The sequence below is a fragment of the Schistocerca americana genome, chromosome 8 (genome assembly GCF_021461395.2).
Source record: "Schistocerca americana isolate TAMUIC-IGC-003095 chromosome 8, iqSchAmer2.1, whole genome shotgun sequence".
Taxonomy (NCBI): domain Eukaryota; kingdom Metazoa; phylum Arthropoda; class Insecta; order Orthoptera; family Acrididae; genus Schistocerca; species Schistocerca americana.
The window spans coordinates 214,011,120-214,032,380 of NC_060126.1; the positions used below are offsets into that span (position 1 = coordinate 214,011,120).

The 21,261-nt window shown below is 38.4% G+C and overlaps 1 protein-coding gene across 1 annotated transcript in view; it reads right to left on the minus strand.

Moving 5' to 3' along the window:
• The window catches only part of LOC124545680 (anoctamin-5-like), a 349,333-nt gene that overhangs the window by 51,189 nt on the left and 276,883 nt on the right, over positions 1-21,261 (minus strand). Inside the window, exons 14-15 of the mRNA XM_047124626.1 lie at positions 7,549-7,679; positions 2,020-2,225 (exon numbers count right to left, since the gene is read on the minus strand). Coding sequence (XP_046980582.1) covers positions 2,020-2,225; positions 7,549-7,679 — 337 coding nt within the window. The remainder of the gene's footprint in view (positions 1-2,019; positions 2,226-7,548; positions 7,680-21,261) is intronic.

The window sequence follows — 21,261 nt, forward strand, 5'->3', positions numbered from 1 at the left end:
ATTTATTTCTGCATCGAAATCTTTTGCAAATTTTTGGTATTTTTCAACTTTGTGCACTCTGGTAGAATTGCTGGTTGTGTAGAATCTCTTTGCCAGAGAGGCTTGTGGTGCAAATGTGGTCCACAAAGTGGTGTGTGATAGGCAGCAATGGGAGTCTGGAGTCAGCAGTGGCACAAGGAAGGTGGCGAGTGGGACCCTGTGCTGGGAACAGCCTGTGTATGTGCCGGAAAATGACTCGGCCACATCTGGAATGATAGTGCGGCCTAGTTGTAGTTGAGAGCCATTGTTTGGAAAGCTGTAATTTGGAAAGGAGCTTCCCTTTTGCATGCAAGAGCGCTTTTGTTGCACAGTATTAGTGTTGCCTGAAGGAAATCAGCAGATACAGCAATGGTTGTAGGTCTGAACAGCCATCACTATATTGTCTCTGTGCCCTGGTTGCATTTACACATGAGTACTGGGTAACTCCACATGAAGTTGAGTAACTTTATTATTTAGTACTTGCCCATCTGTGTGTTTTAGTTGTTTATCTTGCAAAATTGTAATTGTTTCTGCCTTTGTTGGGCACCATTAGTTCCACTATTTTGTGACTGGTCATTTGTTTGTGTCAACTGTTCATGTTACAAGGTTGTCATTGAGATCACCCTAGTGGGTGCCATTATTTTGTATGCATGTGTGTGACCAGTGGTAACTGATTTATGTTTCAGGTCTTACCGTGCCTGTTTAATTACAAAATTTAGTACAAAACTAGATTACAGCCAGCAACCAGACAACAGATATTCAATGGTGAGCTACTGAGGACCACCTATCACAGGCAAGGAACCAGCAGAGGCCCCAGATTGAATCTGCTGACAGGTACCCATAGGCACTAGTGTGTCAGCCAGCCTGGATGTATTTTTTAGGCATTTTCCACATCATCTTACGTAATTACCTGGCTGGTTCTCAATGTCACATTTGACCACATGATATACACTAGATGTAGACAAAAGGGGTATACCAATTTCTCCTCAGGAGGAAGCTGGCAGTAGCTTTTAAATGCATTTGGAAGCAGCAACATCACTGTAATAATACCCAATACATGGGGCTGCTTCTCCACAAAACAGGAGACACACCACAGTAGGCCCAACCTGGCATTGGTTGGATATAGGGTGCTGGACTGGATGGATGGATGGTGATGCATTTGGATCTATAAATTTGAATTTCCAGCACTGTTAGAATGGTTTTTGTTTCAGTATCTGCCTTTCAGTAAAAATTATTGGTGTTAGGAAAAGGAAAGATTGCTGCTTACTGTAAAGGTGACCCACTGAGTTGTAAACAGGCACAATAAAAAAACTGTTACACATTATAGCTTTTGGCCAAAGCCTTCTTCAGCAAAGAAAACACATACACATTCATAAAAGCAAGAACATCTCATTCACCACTGGTCAGAACGGTCATGTGTGCATGAGGTCTGCTTGCTTGTGTGAATGTGTGTGTGTGTTTTCTTTGCCGAAGAAAGCTTTGGTTGAAAGCTACAATGTGTAATACTCTTCTCATTGTGCCTGTCTACAACTCAACAGGTCACCTTATGGTCAGTAGCTATCTTTCCTTTTCCTAATATTGTTGATATTCCAACCTGGAGATTCCATTGTTTAATGCTTTGCTTTTAATAAATAAAACTGCCCTGGCCTTATGTTATGAAATGGTCTGTATCCTTACACTACCGGAAAATTTTTGAAAGTTAATATAGTACAATGTGTATCGGATAACCATTATTGCTGTTATATCACAGAATCTAAATCTTAGAAAATCTGGGGGTCAAAGTTTGTTGCTTTAGTTGGGTATCTACTGTACAGTATTCAAGGGCAGAAGTAATTAATCTTTATGCTAATTTCTCAACCTTGCTCAAGTAAACTACTCATAAATTGTATCAATAATGAGTGACATGTAAATGAATAATTAAATTCTTACTCAGATGATGAGAACACCAATCAAAAACAAATAATTAATTTCCATAATTGTTGTTATAAAGTCGCTGCTTACATTTACTGCAACAGCAACACTTGTTATTGCTGACAGAATTCCATACCATGGTTCAATATCTTTCACTCTTCTCGGAAGTGGGCGTCGCAACTGAGTAGTCAGTTTCATTGCATCAATTCTAATTTCTGCAATGTTATTTAGAAGAGCAAAGAGTGGAGCTAGAGGAAATGCTGCCACAAATAATGTCACAAATCCATACTGAATCACTGAAATGGATAGAACATACATTAAGATAAATAAATAGAGCAACAGAGATAAAAAAAATTAAAAAAAAAACCTTGTATTAGAGTGACCAGAGAAAACATAGAATAAAAATTAAAAAGTATATTAGAGTGATTAAAAAAGGCATAAAATCAAAGACTGTTAGAGTGAAGATACTGAAGACAACAAGTGGCATGTTATGTATTTTATTTAGGAGAACACACATATTAAAAAAAGGGTTTTACGTATGAAAGCTTTTGGAGCCAGTGGCTCTTTCTTCTGGCAGAAGGTTGAAGGTGAATGAAGAGAGATGAAGGAAAAAGGACTGGAGAGATTTAGAAAAAGGCTTAGCATTCAGAAAAGTCACCCAGATCCTGGGTCAGGGGAGACTTACTGGATGGGACAAGACTGATTGTTGGGGACTTCACTGGATGAGATTTGAAAACCTGAGAGTTTAAAGGTCGGAGACAGGGTGATATGCAAGACACACATTACTGCTAAAATATTGCACACAAGTTAATAAGGGTGAAAAGCTAAGTGCATTGTATTTGATAGAGATGGGAGGGGGACAGCAAACAATAAACGTGCCAGAAAATGAAAGCTGTAGAAAACTAAAACAGAGAGAAGAAAGGAGTAGTTACTGTGGAGAAATGCCGAGATAGAAGAAATTACTGTAAATTTAAGCCAGGTGGGTGGCGAGAACTGTGGATATGTGGTAATGCTCTTTCCAACCTACGAGTTCTGAGAAACTGGTGTCTGAGGGAAGAATTGAAGTGGTATGTGTGGTGAAACAGGCACCAAGGTCATGACTGTCATGTTGTAGAGCATCTCTGAACAGGATATTGTGTGTTGCCAGTATAGATACTCTGCCTATACCCATTCATCCTAACTGATAACTTGGGAGTAGTCATACTGACATAAAAGGCCAGATAGTGTTTACATTACAGCTGGTATATAAAATGTATCATTTCACAGGTAGCTCTCCCTTTGATAGTATATGTTTTGCCCAATACAGAGCTGGTAAAAGTGGTGGTAGGGGGGTACATAGGGCAAGCCTTGCAGTGGGGACTGTCACAGGGTATGAGACATTGGGTATGGAAGTGAGAGCAGAAGGAGCATAAGGTCTGACAAGGATATTGCAGAGATTGAGAAGGCAATGGAAAGCTATTCTAGGTGTTGTGGGCAAAATCTCAGATGGAATGGATCTCATTTCAGAGCAAGACTTTAGGAAGTCATGGCCTTGTCGAAGTAGCTGATTAATACATTTAAGACCAAGATAATACTGAGTGACAAGTGGTGTGCTCTGAAGTTGTTTTTTGAAGGCATCAGTGGTACCAGGATAGGATGCAATGGCCTAGGAATCTGTTTTAGAAATAAGTTGGTGAGGTAGTTACATTAATTAAATATTGAGATGAGAATGGTGGTGTATTGCAGTGAAGAGTTTGCATCTGAACAAACAGTTTGCCTTGAATGACAAGGCTATATGAATGGGAATTTTTGTCATGGAAAGGATGGCAACTGTCAAAACGAAAATTCTGGAGTTTGTTAGTAGGTTTAATATGGACAGAAGTGTGTAGCTAGCCTTCAGTGAGAATGAAATCAACATCAAGGAAAGTGACATGAGATTCAGAGTAGGACCATATGAAATTTAACTGGGAGAATGTATTTAGAGATTCCAGGAATTTTAACAGGTTAGCCTCATATGAGTTCATATGGCAAAGAGGTCAATGTACATAAAACAAGCCAATGGCTGAAGACTTATGGATTCCAGAAAAGACCCCTTCACGCAAACCATGGAAAGGTTGGCGGGAGCCATCCTGGTTCCCATGGCCGTACCCCTGATCTGTTTGTACGTCTGCCCCTCGAAGGTGAAATAGTCCAAGGTAAATAGGGCAAGTCTTGCAGTAAGGATAGTCACAGGGATAGGAAGTCATAGGGTAGGGAGATGAATGCAGGAGCATAGGATATTGCAGAGATCGGGAGGGCCCCTTGAAGGTGAAATAGTCCAGCAATACATTCCCCCAATCAAATTTCACATGATCCTCTTTTGAAACCCATGACACATTCCTTGATGTTGATCTCATCTTCACTGAAGGCCAGCTACATACATCTGTCCACATTAAACCTACTAACAAGCAACAGTAATTACATTTTCGCAGTTGCCATCCTATCCATGTCAAACATTCCCTCCTACACAGCCTTAGCATTCAAGGCAAACTGCTCGGATGCAGACTCTTCACAGCAATATACCACCATTTTCACCTCAACCTTCACTGGATGTAATTACCTCACCAACTTAGTTCAAAAACAGATTTCCCGGGCCATCACATCCAATCCTGGTACTGCTGATGCCTCCAAAAAACAACTTCAGAGCACGCCCCTTATCACTCAGTATTATCTTGGTCTTAAATGTATTAATCAGCTACTTTGACAAGGCTATGACTTCCTAAGGCCTTGCTCTAAAATGAGGTCCATCCTGTCTGAGATTTTGCCCACCACACCCAGAATAGCTTTTTATTGTCTTCTCAATCTCCGCAATATCCTTGTCAGACCCTATGCTCCTTCTGCACCCACCTTCATACCCTATGGCTCATACCCTGTGGCAGTCCCCACTGCAAGACTTGCCCCATGCACCCTCCTACCACCACGTATACCAGCCCTGTAACTGGCAAAATATATACTATCAAAGGGAGAGCCACCTGTGAAACAACACATCTCATATACCAGCTGTTTATGTAAACACTGAGCGGCCTTTTACATCAACATGACTACCACCACGTTATCAGTTAAGATGAATGGACATAATATCCTGTTGGAAAGCATGCTCTACAACATGACAATTGTGATCTCGACACCCGTTTCACCACAGGTGCCATCTGGATTCTTCCCCCAAACACCAGTAGGTTGGAACGAATGTTACAACATGTCTTTAGTTCTCACCAACCACATGGCCTTAATTTACATTAATTTCTTCCATCTCAGCTGTTCTCCACACTAGCTACTACTTCCTTCACTCCACTTTAGCTTTCTACATCTTTCATTTTCTGACTTGTCTGTTTTTCACCATTCCCCTCCCAAAATGCGTTTAGCTTTTCACTCCTATTAACGTGTGCACAATATTTCAGCAGTAAACTCTGTCTTGTATATTACCCTGTCTTCCATCTTCAAGCTTTCAGATTTTCAAATTCAATCCAGTGCAGTCCCCAACAATCAGTCTATTTGTCTCATTCCATCTAGTAAGCTTTCCCTGGCCTGCGGTTTTGGGTGACTTTTTCGAACTCTATCCCTTTTCCTGAACCTCTACAGTCATTTTCTTTCATCCCTCTTCCTTGCCCTTCAACCCTTAAGTCAAAAGAAAAGCCACTGTCTCCAAAAGCTTGCATGTGTAAAACACTTTTTTTAATATATACAGGGTGTTACAAAAAGGTACGGCCAAACTTTCAGGAAACATTCCTCACACACAAATAAAGAAAAGATGTTATGTTGACATGTGTCCGGAAACGCTTAATTTCCATGTTAGAGCTCATTTTAGTTTCATCAGTATGTACTGTACTTCCTCGATTCACTGCCAGTTGGCCCAATTGAAGGAAGGTAATGTTGACTTCGGTGCTTGTGTTGACATGTGACTCATTGCTCTACAGTACTAGCATCAAGCACATCAGTACGTAGCATCAACAGGTTAGTGTTCATCATGGACGCGGTTTTGCAGTCAGTGCAACGTTTACAAATCCGGAGTTGGCAGATGCCCATTTGATGTATGGATTAGCACAGGGCAATAGCCGTGGCGCAGTACGTTTGTATCGAGACAGATTTCCAGAACGAAGGTGTCCCAACAGGAAGACGTTTGAAGCAATTGATCAGCATCTTAGGGAGCACGGAACATTCCAGCCTATGGCTTGCGACTGGGGAAGACCTAGAACAATGAGGACACCTGCAATGGAAGAGGCAATTCTTCGTGCAGTTGATGATAACCCTAATGTCAGTGCCAGAGAAGTTGCTGCTGTACAAGGTAACATTGACCATGTCACTGTATGGAGAGTGCTACGGGAGAACCAGTTGTTTCCGTACCATGTACAGCGTGTGCAGGCACTATCAGCAGCTGATTGGCCTCCATGGGTACACTTCTGCGAATGGTTCATCCAACAATGTGTCAATCCTCAGTTCAGTGCAAATGTTCTCTTTACGGATGAGGCTTCATTCCAATGAGATCAAATTGTAAATTTTCACAATCAACATGTGTGGGCTGAGGAGAATCTGCATGCAACTGTGCAATCACATCATCAACACAGATTTTCTGTGAACGTTTGGGCAGGCATTGTTGGTGATGTCTTGATTGGGCCCCATGTTCTTCCACCTATGCTTAATGGAGCACTTTATCATGATTTCATACGGCATACTCTATCTGTGCTGCAAGAACATGTGCCTTTACGAGTATGACACAACATGTGGTTCATGCACGATGGAGCTCCTGCACATTTCAGTCAAAGCGTTCGTACGCTTTTCAACAACAGATTCGGTGACCGATGGATTGGTAGAAGCGGACCAATTCCATGGCCTCCACGCTCTCCTGACCTCAACCCTCTTGACTTTCACTTATGGGGGCATTTGAAAGCTCTTGTCTATGCAACCTCGGTACCAAATGTAGAGACTCTTAGTGCTCATATTGTGGAAGGCTGTGATACAATATGCCATTCGCCAGGGCTGCATCAGCGCATCAGGGATTCCATGCGATGGAGGGTGGATGCGTGTATCCTCACTAACGGAGGACATTTTGAACATTTCCTGTAACAAAGTGTTTGAAGTCACACTGGTACATTCTGTTGCTGTGTGTTTCCATTCCATGATTAATGTGATTTGAAGAGAAGTAATAAAATGAGCTCTAACATGGAAAGTAAACGTTTCCGGACACATGTCCATATAACATATTTTCTTTCTTTGTGTGTGAGGAATGTTTCCTGAAAGTCTGGCGATGGAGGGTGGATGCATGTATCCTCACTAACGGAGGACATTTTGAACATTTCCTGTAACAAAGTGTTTGAAGTCACACTGGTACATTCTGTTGCTGTGTGTTTCCATTCCATGATTAATGTGATTTGAAGAGAAGTAATAAAATGAGCTCTAACATGGAAAGTAAGCGTTTCCGGACACATGTCCATATAACATATTTTCTTTCTTTGTGTGTGAGGAATGTTTCCTGAAAGTCTGGCCGTACCTTTTTGTAACACCCTGTACGTGTGTTCTCCTGCCACCGCTTGGTGAGCAGAACTTTTATGTCAAAAATTGATTTTTTTGGTGATTTATTTTATTTAGGAATTTTAGGAACCTTACCCATTTCCAAATACTCCCTGAAGAGTGTAAGTGAATCAAAAGGTACAAGTGTATAATCCCTTACCCAGGGAGATGTTAATTGAACAACACCTTTCCTGGCTGACCGTTTTCTCCACCAGTTTTTCAGTGACCTAGAAACAAGAGAAGACAATTTTATAATTCCACTGTCTATTTCTTCATAGTTATTTGAGCATTTACAACTGCATTAAGATGTCAGTTCAGTTGAACATGGGCAGTAATTTTGAAGATGACACAAGTATTTCACCAAATGAATGTTGATTTATTGTTATTCATTATTCCTTTATTATGGCTCTGTAAATTTTCATAACCTTGTTTTATCGTACCAGTCCTCATAAAAGAATCTTTCTTATCAATTTTACATGATTAACTGATTTGTAAGTTGTATTCTCCAAAGAAGTTCTGTTATGCTTTATAGAAACAAAATCACATAAATGCTTCAACATTTGGTGGAAAACTACAGAATATTCTTCATGAAAGTTAATGTGATGATTCTTTCATTTTTTTTTCCAATGTGCTTTTCTTTCCAGTTCCTCTTATTTATGATTTATATCTCATATCATTAATACACTTTAATGTCACATAGTCTGATCAATAACATTCGGAAAACTTTCATGGAAATTCTCTTATGCAAGTACTGACTGTTGTTCTTTCTACAATAAGAGGAGCTAGCAGATGTGAAATAGTCTTTAAAGTTTACAAAAGGAAGCCTAAATTGCATAGAATCAAGACTGTTTCACTATGTACAAAGCATTAATGGGAGCAAGTGACAAATTTCTCTTAACATTTTCATACTGATTTATTTATTTGTTGGTAGCATTCAGTAATTCCTTTTATCATAATTTTACTTGATTACTACACTCAAATTCCTTGTAAGTCACATCCCATATTGCACTATTTAATTTCTCTTTCTTCAGTCCTTGTTTTTCTATCATTTCACATGGGTTTTATTTCATATATTCTGTTTTATTCCTGAAACTTACTTTTCACTAACACTTAAAGATGTGAACTGACATTAAAATTTTTAATCAGAAATTGTTATCTCTGCAATATATCCACTGTTTACCTACAGTTTAAAAAAAATACAGTTTTGTTTCCAATTTTCTGCAAACATAGTTTTCATTCTAACATGTAATAAATAATTCCTACAGTCCTCTGTCACCATGGCTTCACAAGGCTAGAATTATTGAAGTCTCATGTATTCATAACATATCTACTTTTATACAATGTATTTTGTAAAATATTTACCTCACTTGGCAAGTTTCTTGGACCAGTGCCTTCAACACTATTCACTTTGGTGCCAAATAGTTGTGGCAGAGATATTGAAGTAATCATCTATGTGGGTGGACTTCCTCTATACGCAGCATTCATATATAGTATTACAGTGAATCAAAACATTGAGAAGACTCTCCTCATATGCTGAAGCCTGATATTTAACACTTCCCAGTAACAGAGCTATATGACAAATGTACAATAGTTACAAAAAGCTATTTTTTTCAGTTACATGCTTAATCTGATTTTCATGTACTACTCTGCAATTGACAGTTATGCAAATATGCAGATGGATGATGCTGAACAACAGATGTGTTGTCATCATTGCTGGAGGTCTGTTTTAGAAAACTAGTTTTGTTTCAGTTAGTGATTATAAAGTACACCACCATATACAAAGAAGACAATGCAGTGACTAACAAAGCATAAATAAATTTGCTTCTACTTGTTTCCTATTTCCTCCAGTAAACACCTATACCATAGACATTATGCAAACAGATAAAATATATGAAATGGGGGTGCATAGCAATTAACTGCACTGCATTCTACCTTTGAATGAATTTAACGGTTTACTGAATGAGACTATAGTAACAGTTTACTCCAGCCCTGGTAAAGGACAGAATTTATACTACTAGAACAGGAACCATGAATCTGAATCTAAATTGACAAGTCATGTACATCAGTTTTTTGTTGTGGTTCAATAACTTGAACTAGTACACTGAAGTACATGAAAACTGCAAATGAAGCTTTAATAGTATGACAGATGACTATGAGGCATGAGAAATTAAACCAATAGTACAGTACAAATGCCAATGGAAGATACTGCATGTACTTTATTGAGTGGGTTATATCTTTGTTCTGTCCTCTTCTGTGTAGAAATTCAGTATTAACTATAGAAATGTAACACCCCCAAATGTTGAAAATACTTTTAAAGTTCTTTACAAAAACCAGACATTCTTGTTGAACAGTCTCTAAACTTTGATACAATTGATTTTCAGCAGTAAACATTATTTCATCCTTATTAAGTGCTTACCTTATTTGAACACTGCTTTCCCCCAAAACTTACCAAGGTTAGAGCAAAGTCTACAAAGAAGCCATGGATTACTCGAGGAATAGGGGTATCTTGTAAAACAAAAAGAAAACTGTATCTGTCAATCCGAAACATTTCCAATGTTGATGCTATAGCACATTATAAGAAATACTGCAAAATATTAAAGACTGTAATACGGATGTCAAAGCAAATATATTACAAGGAAAAGATAGTCATATCAGATAACAAAATAAAGACAATATGGGATATAGTGAAGGAGGAGACCGGTAGAACCAGACATGAAGAGGAACAAATAGCATTAAGAGTAAATGATGCATTGGTGACAGATGTGTATAGTGTTGCAGAACTTTTTAACAAACATTTTATAACTGTTACTGAAAAGATGGGGTTGTCAGGTTCGGTAGATGCTGCTATGGATTACCTTAGACCAGACATTTCAAGTAACTTCCATAATATGAATTTGACCCTCACTACCCCAACAGAAATAATGTCCATCATAAAATCTTTAAAATCAAAAACATCTAGTGGGTATGATGAAATATCAACAAAGTTAATTAAAGAATGTGATTCTGAGCTAAGTAACATATTAAGCTATCTGTGTAACCAGTCGTTTATCAGTGGAATATTTCCCGAATGGCTGAAATATGCTGAAGTTAAGCCACTGTTTAAGAAGGGAGATAAAGAAATAGCATCAAATTTCCGTCCAATTTCACTGTTGCCAGCATTCTCAAAAATTTTCGAAAAAGTAATGTACAGTCGTCTTTATAACCATCTTATCTCAAATAACATACTGTCAAAGTCACAGTTTGGATTTCTAAAAGGTTCTGATATTGAGAAGGCTATCTACACTTACAGTGAAAATGTACTTAATTCATTAGACAAAAAATTGCAGGCAACTGGTATATTTTGTGATCTGTCAAAGGCATTTGACTGTGTAAATCACAATATCCTTTTAAGTAAACTAGAATATTATAGTGTAACAGGAAATGCTGCAAAATGGTTCAAATCTTATATCTCTGGCAGGAAACAAAGGGTGTTATTAGGAAAGAGACATGTATCAAGCTATCAGGCATCATCCAACTGGGAACTAATTACATGTGGGGTCCCACAAGGTTCCATTTTGGGGCCCTTACTTTTTCTTGTGTATATCAATGACCTTTCATCAGTAACATTACCAGATGCCAAGTTTGTTTTGTTTGCTGATGATACAAACATTGCAATAAATAGCAAATCAAGTGTAGTCTTAGAAAGATCAGCCAATAAAATATTTGTAGACATTAATCACTGGTTCCTAGCCAATTCTTTGTCACTAAACTTTGAAAAAACACACTACATGCAGTTCAGAACTTGTAAGGGGTGTCCCAAGAGTATATGTCTAACATATGATGACAAGAAGATAGAAGAAGTGGACGGTGTTAAATTCTTGGGATTACAGCTTGATAATAAATTCAACTGGGAGGAGCACACCACAGAACTGCTGAAGCGTCTTAACAAATCTCTGTTTGCAATGCGAATTTTGTCAGACATAGGGGATATAAAAATGAAAAAGCTGGCATACTATGCTTACTTTCATTCCATAATGTCATATGGGATTATTTTCTGGGGTAATTCATCAAGCCAAGCTAAAGTTTTCCGGGCACAAAAACGTGCAGTAAGAATTATATGTGGTGTGAACTCAAGAACATCCTGCAGAAGCCTGTTTAGGGAACTAGGGATACTAACTACAGCTTCCCAATATATTTATTCCTTAATGAAATTTGTCATTAAAAATATATCACTTTTTCAAACCAACAGCTCAATTCATGGAATCAATACTAGAAATAAGAATAATCTTCACAAGGATTTAAAGTCACTTAGTCTTGTACAAAAAGGTGTGCATTATTCAGGAACACACATTTTCAATAACTTGCCAGCAGCCATAAAAAGCTTAACAACCAATGAAATTCAGTTTAAGAGAAGCCTAAAGGATTTATTGGTGGCCAACTCCTTCTACTCCATTGATGAATTTCTGAGGAAAACCAACTGATTTGTATATAAGTACAACATAACTTCTGCACAATTTCAGTGCAGTAATGTGTTCACTGAAAATTTGTGTGTGTGTGTGTGTGTGTGTGTGTGTGTGTGTGTAAGTATAATCTAACTTCTGCACCATTTCAGTGCAGTAATGTGTTCATTGTAAATAAGTATTACAGTAGTTGTATTACATGTTTCTTACCTTATAAATAAATATAAAACTTTTTTATTTTAAATTCAGTGCAATAGTATTTGTAAAATGACTCTTAGTGTTCATTAAAAAATGACGATCATTCCACTTGGGACCTGTGGTACATTAGCTTATTTGTTTTAGTTTAAATATTTGTCATGTATTGTTGTTTTTCTGACATGTTCCACATCCTGGAGGACCTCCTCACTACGGATCAATTGGAATGAAAGTAAATCTAATCTAATCTAATCTAACCCAAATATGTGAAAAGGAGTGAAACGCAGATCTGTCACCATCACCAGTAGATAAATATTGTCATTTGTAGGCAGGTGTAAATATAATTGCAGGTAATTTTCCACGTTCCTAATTACTTTCATCACTAATTGAGGGTGAATATTTGACAACACCAGTCACTTCTGCTGGCAAAACACCAGAAAAATCATTAAACAAATGTCCGTCAAACATCCCAAGACAAAAGCCACCAGCCAATATGTAAACAGTTATTATACATGAAAGGTGCCTTATTTACAGTAAATATTGTTTATAACAACACTACTATAAATTTATTTGCTTCATTCATTCATTTATCCTTTGTCCCATATATCTTACAATGAAGGAGACTCTTCAGGAAAATGGAACTATTTAAGTGATGTAGCTGTCAAAAACAGAATTGCAATTAACAATATAATGAAAAGGATAGATTGCAATTCATGATAAAGATGACAGCTTGAATTGCAGACAGGTACAACAAAAAGACTGCCATACATTTCACTTTTGGCCAAAGCCTTCTTCAGAAAAGGAAACACACACATACATTCATTCACAAAAGCAAGCACACCTCACCCACACATGACCGCCATCTCCGACACCTGGGATTGGAGATGGCAGTCATGTGTACATGAGGTGTACCTGCCTGTGTGAATGAATATGTGTATGTTTACATTTCTCAAGAAGGCTTTAGCTGAAAGGTAAATGTGTAACAGTCTTTTCGTTGAGTCTGTCTGTAGCTCAATGTGTCATCTTTATGGTGAGTAGCAATCTACCCTTTATCTTATATTGTCAGTATTCCAAGCTGGAGTTTCTATTGTTAGAATTGTAATTAACTATAAGTGAACTGCTGAAAGCTATTGATGTCCATTCATGATAAGATTAAAATAGTGAAATTATCAGAAAAGCTGTTTTTTCCAGAGCTGCTGTTTATCTCTCATTGCTAGGTTAATGTCTACGTCACCACACTGGATTTTCTATGAAACAATGGGTATCCACAGTAAAACCCTGTTTTTACATTCCTGCTTTTTACATGCTCTCACTTTTTATGTTCCTTTGTGTCAGTCCCAACGGAAGTCTCATTCTCTCAATACAATGATTTCCCATCATTATCAATTCTGGGTTACAACATTTTAAATTTTATTAGATGTTTTCACAAACTTTAACATTGATTTTCATACAGATTTCTGCAAGAAGTACATTGTATTCCTGCTCAAAGTCAGCCTTGAAACAAAGCACAAAACACAGGCTATACGTGAAGTTACTGATAATGTAATGTAGCATTAATGGGGTAAGCAAGATTTTCATTGACAGCTTATTGTGTCACAGCTGCCTGTATTATAGGTTCCCAGTGTTTGGAAGAGTGGGAAAGTATGCTAAGGCACTAGCTTAATGACAATCACAATATGATGATAGTGACTAGTAGCAACATTCCTTCTACTCATGGTCTTGTATTACAACAGCTTTAATTTAATTTCACATTGTTTGTACAAATAAACACCACCTTTGAAGATGGCTGTCTCTATAATGGTCTTTCATGTATCATTGTTAATTCCATGTGAAATACACTAACCTGTAGTAGGCACACATCTTAGGTTGGTACCACCTGATGTCAGATATAAACATTCCTCCTCAAGATGCTCTGTGACACCACAACAATTTTTGCCCTATTTCTCACCCAGGGCATCCCTGAACTGAGTGATCTTCTCAGCAACAGGCTGTAGATTTTGTGCTTATTGTTCCCTGTTTATGAAGACTGTCAACTTTAATGTTTTAACCAAAATTGTGTTACAAGTATTATTTACCATAATTTTTAATGATTATCAATAGTCTCATATTATAACACAAATATATTTTTAATGTGGTTTCAAGAAAGACTTTTGCTTCCATGTTTTGTTTATACCATTGGACATGATTGGAATGAAGAGGGAAACCTGTGTGTCAGCACTCAGCCACTGTCTTTGTGATTATCCTGAAGGCAGTGGCTGAGTGCTAACACACACAAACACACATCACTCAACTCAGAGACATCCTTGATGATAAAAAAGCAGAAACTTTCACCATGTTATGGAGCACCTCGAAGAGGAATGTTTACATCTGACATTAGGTCATACTAACCTAAGACTGCACACGTAGTATGGATTAATGTATTTCCTGCAGAAGTAACAATGATTTGTGAAAGCCCATCATAGAAACAGGTATCTTCAAAAGCTGTGTTTGTTTGTGTAAATGATTGCAAAATTAAATTAAGGCTGTTGTAACACAACACAATGAGAAGAATGAAGATTGCTACTAGAGTTATTACTGTCAGATTGTTTATGTTGCCACAACTGAAAACAGAAGGCAGTCACCAGAAGATATTCTGCATCATGCCAACATGTCACCAAAAGAACTAGGCAAGAAGTCTTCTTGTCACTCAAAAATAAAAATGATTACTGCATTTTTAATTAAGAATTCTGAGGCAAAATGTGCACTCAGATTAAACTTCACTAACAGCAGTCAGCAAAATTTACATTCTACTTTCTCCATATCATGACAACTTCTTTGAATGCAACAAAGGAACTGTAATCCTGACAATAATCCCAAAAAAACAGTACCATACTGATAATAATAAGGAAACAAACACTAGTGTAAAAGTCAATTTCTGTAGTAACTTGAATTGGCCATCAGCACTTGAGTGTTTGGATAAACTCATTCAGAGTGGTTTGTTAGGATGAGAACATCGGGAATCCCACTTGATTGCTTCAGATTGCAGCAAAAATTAGGTTCACCAAATTCACAGCATCGAGTCGTTGGATCAACTGATTTAAGACTCATCATAACATTGTTTACAACCAACTGTGTGGTGAAAGCATAAGTCAATGGAAAAATGGACTGCAAGATATTTTTAAAAATTATGATCCAAAAAATATTTTTAATGATGATGAAACTGATAATGTATTACCAAGTAAGACCTTATGTTTTAAAGGTGAGAAATGCCATGGTGGGAAACTGAGCAATCAGGATATAACCATTTTACTTACAGCCAATGTTGATGTGTCAGAAAAATTACCTCCTTTGGTAATTGGCAAATTTAAAAAGTGAAGATATCTTAAAAATGTGAGAACTCTACCCACTAATTTTGAATCCAACAGCAGTGGATGAATGACCAATTCCATCTCCTCATTCACCATGCATGCACTGGATGCTAAAATGTGGGCAAAAAATAGGAAAATAATGCCATTACTTGACAGATGACAGCACACCCTTACAATCTACAGTTGAGTTAAGTTAGTGTTTCTGCCTCTTAATTGTACAAGTCAGCTTCATCTGTTAGATCTGGGAATTATCCATTCATTCAAATTGAAATATATAAAACTGCTTGTCCAGAAGGCTGTATTTATGCACAATTGTGGCATACTTCTGGATGCTATGCATTGTGCAGCCAAAGCATGGCTGTGATTTCTTTAACTATTTCTAACTGCCTCATGAAAGCAGGATTTAAGTTCACAGAAAATGCACAAGAACCACAAGAAGATGATTTGTCTGAGTCTACAGATTTTTCTGTGATAGGCATATTGTTTATGTTTTAAGAGTATACTGGTGTTTATGCTTCAGTCATCACTCCAGAGGTGCCAACAGTAGATAGCATCAGTACCAAGCATTCTGAAGAAGGGAAGAGAGAGTTGATTGGTGGAGAGGATGATGAAGGTGATGACCAAGAACCAGTAGTGTCAAGCACTAGAGAAGCTATGGAGGCTATTAACATTTTGAGGCAGGATACTGGTAGAGTGTCAGGTGATGATAAAGCATTTGATGCTTTGTATACCTGTGGAGAGACTGGTAGAGCTCACTGCTCTTACACAGAAACAAAAACAGTTAATTATTTCAGATTTTTTTTAATAGGGCAATTTAAATTGTTTTAATTTCATATTCTGAGCAATATAAAGAGAATGACAGTAAGAGTAATTTACTCATTTTCGCTTGTTGCATTTGTCATTTTTGCCTCATGACTGCAGAGTAGAAAGGGCGAAGTGAAGCCTGTAGTGTCCTGCTTTGCTGCCTTGTACATAAATGCCACAATGGGCAATAACTTATCCCAAACTCTCTGTTCAACATCAGCGTACATCAAAAGCATATTTCTCAATGACTTACTAAAGCACACTGTGCGGTCTTTCATCTGTGGGTGGTAGGCAGTTGTCATCATGTGGATGAAGTCACAAAAGAAATTACCTCTGATGCAAATCTCAACTGGAAATCTTTTCCACGATCAGAGATCATCTCATAGGCTGCAGCATGCTTCCAAATGTCTTCTACAAGAAACTTTACAATTTTCTGGACTTTGGCAACCAGTGTAACTTGTGTGGCAATATAGTGGGTGACAAGTCAGTGAAGACTACTATCCATCGATTTCCACGTGTCGACTTTGTGAACCTCCCAAAAGGGTCAATTCCAATTTGGTGGAATTACTGCAGGCAGGCATGGTATGAAATGCCCTGGATGTAATTGCCTTGTGTTTCCATCATTTGTTGTTGTTATGTTGTGGTCTTCAGTCCTGAGACTGGTTTGATGCAGCTCTCCACGCTACTCTATCCTGCGCAAGCTTCTTCATCTCCCAGTACCTACTGCAACCTACAACCTTCTGAATCTGCTTAGTGTATTCACCTCTTGGTCTCCCTCTATGATTTTTACCCTCCACGCTGCGCTCCAATACTAAATTTGTGATCCCTTGATGCCTCAGAACATGTCCTACCAACCGATCCCTTCTTCTAGTCAAGTTGTGCCACAAACTCCTCTTCTCCCCAATCCTATTCAGCACCTCCTCATTCATTATGTGCTCTACCCATCTAATCTGCAGCATTCTTCTGTAGCACCACATTTCGAAAGCTTCTATTCTCTTCTTGTCCAAACTATTTATCATCCATGTTTCACTTCCATACACGGCTACACTCCAGACATATACTTTCAGAAATTACCTCCTGACACTTAAATCTATACCCGATGTTAACAAATTTCTCTTCTTCAGAAACGCTTTCCTTGCCACTGCCAGTCTACGTTTTATATCCTCTCTACTTCGACCATCATCAGTTATTTTGCTCCCCAAATTGCAAAACTCCTTTACTGCTTTAAGTGTCTCATTTCCTAATCTAATTCTCTCAGCATCACCCGACTTAATTCGACTACATTACATTACTCTCATTTTGCTTTTGTTGATTTTCATCTTATATCCTCCTTTCAAGACACTGTCCATTCCGTTCAACTGCTCTTGCAAGTCCTTTGCTGTCTCTGACAGAATTACAATGTCATCGGCGAACCTCAAAGTTTTTATTTCTCTCCATGGATTTTAATACCTACTCCGAATTTTTCTTTTGTTTCCTTTACTGCTTGCTCAATATACAGATTGAATAACATCGGGAAGAGGCTACAACCCTGTCTCACTCCCTTCCCAACCACTGCTTCCCTTTCATGCCCCTCGACTCTTATAACTGCCATCTGGTTTCTGTATAAATTGTAAATAGCCTTTCGCTCCCTCTATTTTACCCCTGCCAACTTCAGAATTTGAAAGACAGTATTCCAGTCAACATTGTCAAAAGCTTTCTCTAAGTCTACAAATGCTAGAAACATAGGTTTGCCTTTCCTTAAGCTAGCTTCTAAAATAAGTCGTAGGGTTAGTATTGCCTCACGTGTCCCCGTATTTCTACGGAATCCAAACTGATCTTCCCCAAGGTCAGCTTCTACCAGTTTTTCCATTCGTCTGTAAAGAATTCGCATTAGTATTTTGTAGCTGTGACTTATTAAACTGATAGTTCGGTAATTTTCACATCTGTCAACGCCTGCTTTCTTTGGGATTGGAATTATTATATTCTTCTTGAAGTCAGAGGGTATTTCGCCTGTCTCATGCATTTTGCTCACCAGATGGTAGAATTTTGTCAGGACTGGCTCTCCCAAGGCCGTCAGTAGTTCTAATGGAATGTTGTCTACTCCCGGGGCCTTGTTTCGACTCAGGTCTTTCAGTGCTCTGTCAAACTCTTCACACAGTATCATATTTCCCATTTCATCTTCATCTACATCCTCTTCCATTTCCATAATATTGTCCTCAAGTACATTGCCCTTGTATAGACCCTCTATATACTCTTTCCACTTTTCTGCTTTCCCTTCTTTGCTTAGAACTGCGTTTCCATCTGAGCTCTTAATATTCATACAAGTGGTTCTCTTTTCTCCAAAGGTCTCTTTAATTTTCCTGTAGGCAGTATCTATCTTACCTCTAGTGAGATAAGCCTCTATATCCTTACATTTGTCCTCTGCTTAGCCATTTTGCACTTCCTGTCGATCTCATTTTTGAGACGTTTGTATTCCATTTTGCCTGCTTCATTTACTGCATTTTTATATTTTCTCCTTTAGTCAATTAAATTCAATATTTCTGCTTCCCCTCATCTTTTTACCTACTTGATCCTCTGCTGCCTTCCCTACTTCATCCCTCAAAGCTACCCATTCTTCTTCTACTGTATTTCTTTCCCCCATTCTTGTCAATTGTTCCCTTTTGTTCTCCCTGAAACTCTGTACAACATCTGGTTTAGTCAGTTTATCCAGGTCCCATCTCCTTAAATTCCCACCTTTTTACAGCTTCCTCAGTTTTAATCTACAGTTCATAGCCAATAGATTGTGGTCAGAGTCCACATCTGCCCCTGGAAATGTCTTACAATTTAAAACCTGGTTCCTAAATCTCTGTCTTACCGTTATATAATCTATCTGATACCTTTTAGTATCTCCAGGGTTCTTCCATGTATACAACCTTCTTTGATGATTCTTGAACCAAGTGTTAGCTATGATTAAGTTATGCTCTGCGCAAAATTCTACCAGGTGGCTTCCTCTTTCATTTCTTACCCCCAATTCATATTCACCTACTATGTTTCCTTCTCTCCCTTTTCCTACTACCGAATTCCAGTCACCCATGACTATTAAATTTTCGTCTCCCTTCACTATCTGAATAATTTCTTTTATTTCATCATACATTTCTTCAATTTCTTCGTCATCTGCAGAGGTAGTTGGCTTCGTGTCTATCTTGGCCACAACAATGCCTTCGCTGTGCTGTTTGTAGTAGCTTACCCGCATTCCTATTTTTTTTATTCATTATGAAACCTATTCCTGCATTACCCCTATTTGATTTTGCATTTATAACCCTGTATTCACCTGACCAAAAGTCTTGTTCCTCCTGCCACCGAACTTCACTAATTCCCACTATATCCAACTTTAAGCTGTCCATTTCCCTTTTTAAATTTTCTAACCTACCTGCCCGATTAAGGGATCTGACATTACACGCTCCGATCCGTAGAATGCCAGTTTTCTTTCTCCTGATAATGACATCCTCCTGAGTAGTCCCCACCCGGAGATCCGAATGGGGGACTATTTTACCTCCGGAATATTTTACCAAAGGGGACGACATCATCATTTATTCATACAGTAAAGCTGCATGCCCTCGGGAAAAATTACGGCCGTAGTTTCCCCTTGCTTACATCCGTTCGCAGTACCAGCACAGCAAGGCCGTTTTGGTTAGTGTTACAAGGCCAGATCAGTCAATCATCCAGACTGTTGCCCCTGCAACTACTGAAAAGGCTGCTGCCCCTCTTCAGGAACCACACGTTTGTCTGGCCTCTCAACAGATACCCCTCCTTTGTGGTTGCACCTACGGTATGGCTATCTGTATCCATCATTGGCATCCCTTAAAGTGGCTCATACAGTATTTAATGGACTGGTCAGTGATGCCTGCATATGATTCTGTCCAGAGCCTTCATGAATTCCTGGTGTTCAGATGTTGGAGCATTGTGAGGAAACTTCAGGATAATTAGGATGCTGAGCAACCCTTTTTGTCCCCTAAGATTATAGTTCATCTCATATGATCTTTCCTTCATTCATCTTTGCATTTATGTCCACTTTTGTATACCACTATGACATTGTATTCCTGAATCCTCAGTGCCCATCTCACCAGTTCACCCCACTGAGCCTTCAGGTTAGTCAGGCAGCATAGAGAATTGTGGCCCATGACAGTGGTGAAAGGTTTGCCAAATAAATATGGCCAGAACTTGTTGATGGCTCAAAGCACACTTTCTCAGCTGCAGAGTAGTTCATCTTGGACTTGAAGAGTTCTCTGGAGGCACCTTCCTGAATTGCACTCAGACTTTAATTATCCCACGATGGCTAACAATGGAGATGACATCAGCACCTCCTTAAAGACAATAAAAAATCTTTTTTGCACCAAGTTCCAGGAAAATTTGATGTCTCATTGCAGTAATTCTTGCAAAGGACAAGCCTTAGCACATAAGTCCTTTATAAATCACCAGTAGTGTGAGCATATTCCAAGAAAATGTCTTACCTTGTGTATTTGCTGAGGAGTTTGCAACTACTCTAATTTTTCTGTATCAGGAGAGACTCCACTGGCATTCATGAAATAATGCTGCAGACTGATATTTCTTGGATGGGAAAGAGGAACTTTTTTTTAATTGTGGACTCAGGAGGATGCCTGAAGTCTGAACACATTTCAACAAAGTTGTAGTGCAGATTAGATGACCCTACACACACACACACACACACACACACACACACACACACACAACTTCAATGTCACAGAGACAAGTTATCTATTTAAGATGCCAAACAGATTGTCCACCATACAATGTCAGGAGTTATGAAGCTAGTCATTTCCCACTCAGTCTTGTCAACCTTGATTTGCTAGCAGCCTCTCTTCATGTCCATAGCTGAGAAATACTTTCCTTCTTTCAAGCAATCTAAGGTGGCCTCAGTGCATGGCAATGGATAGACATTTTTCTTCAGGATTTTGTTCACTCATCAATACTTGATGTAGTAATGTCTTGTGCCTAATGTTTTTCACAAGGACCGCTGGAGAAAGAACTTTCAGAAGATTCAATAA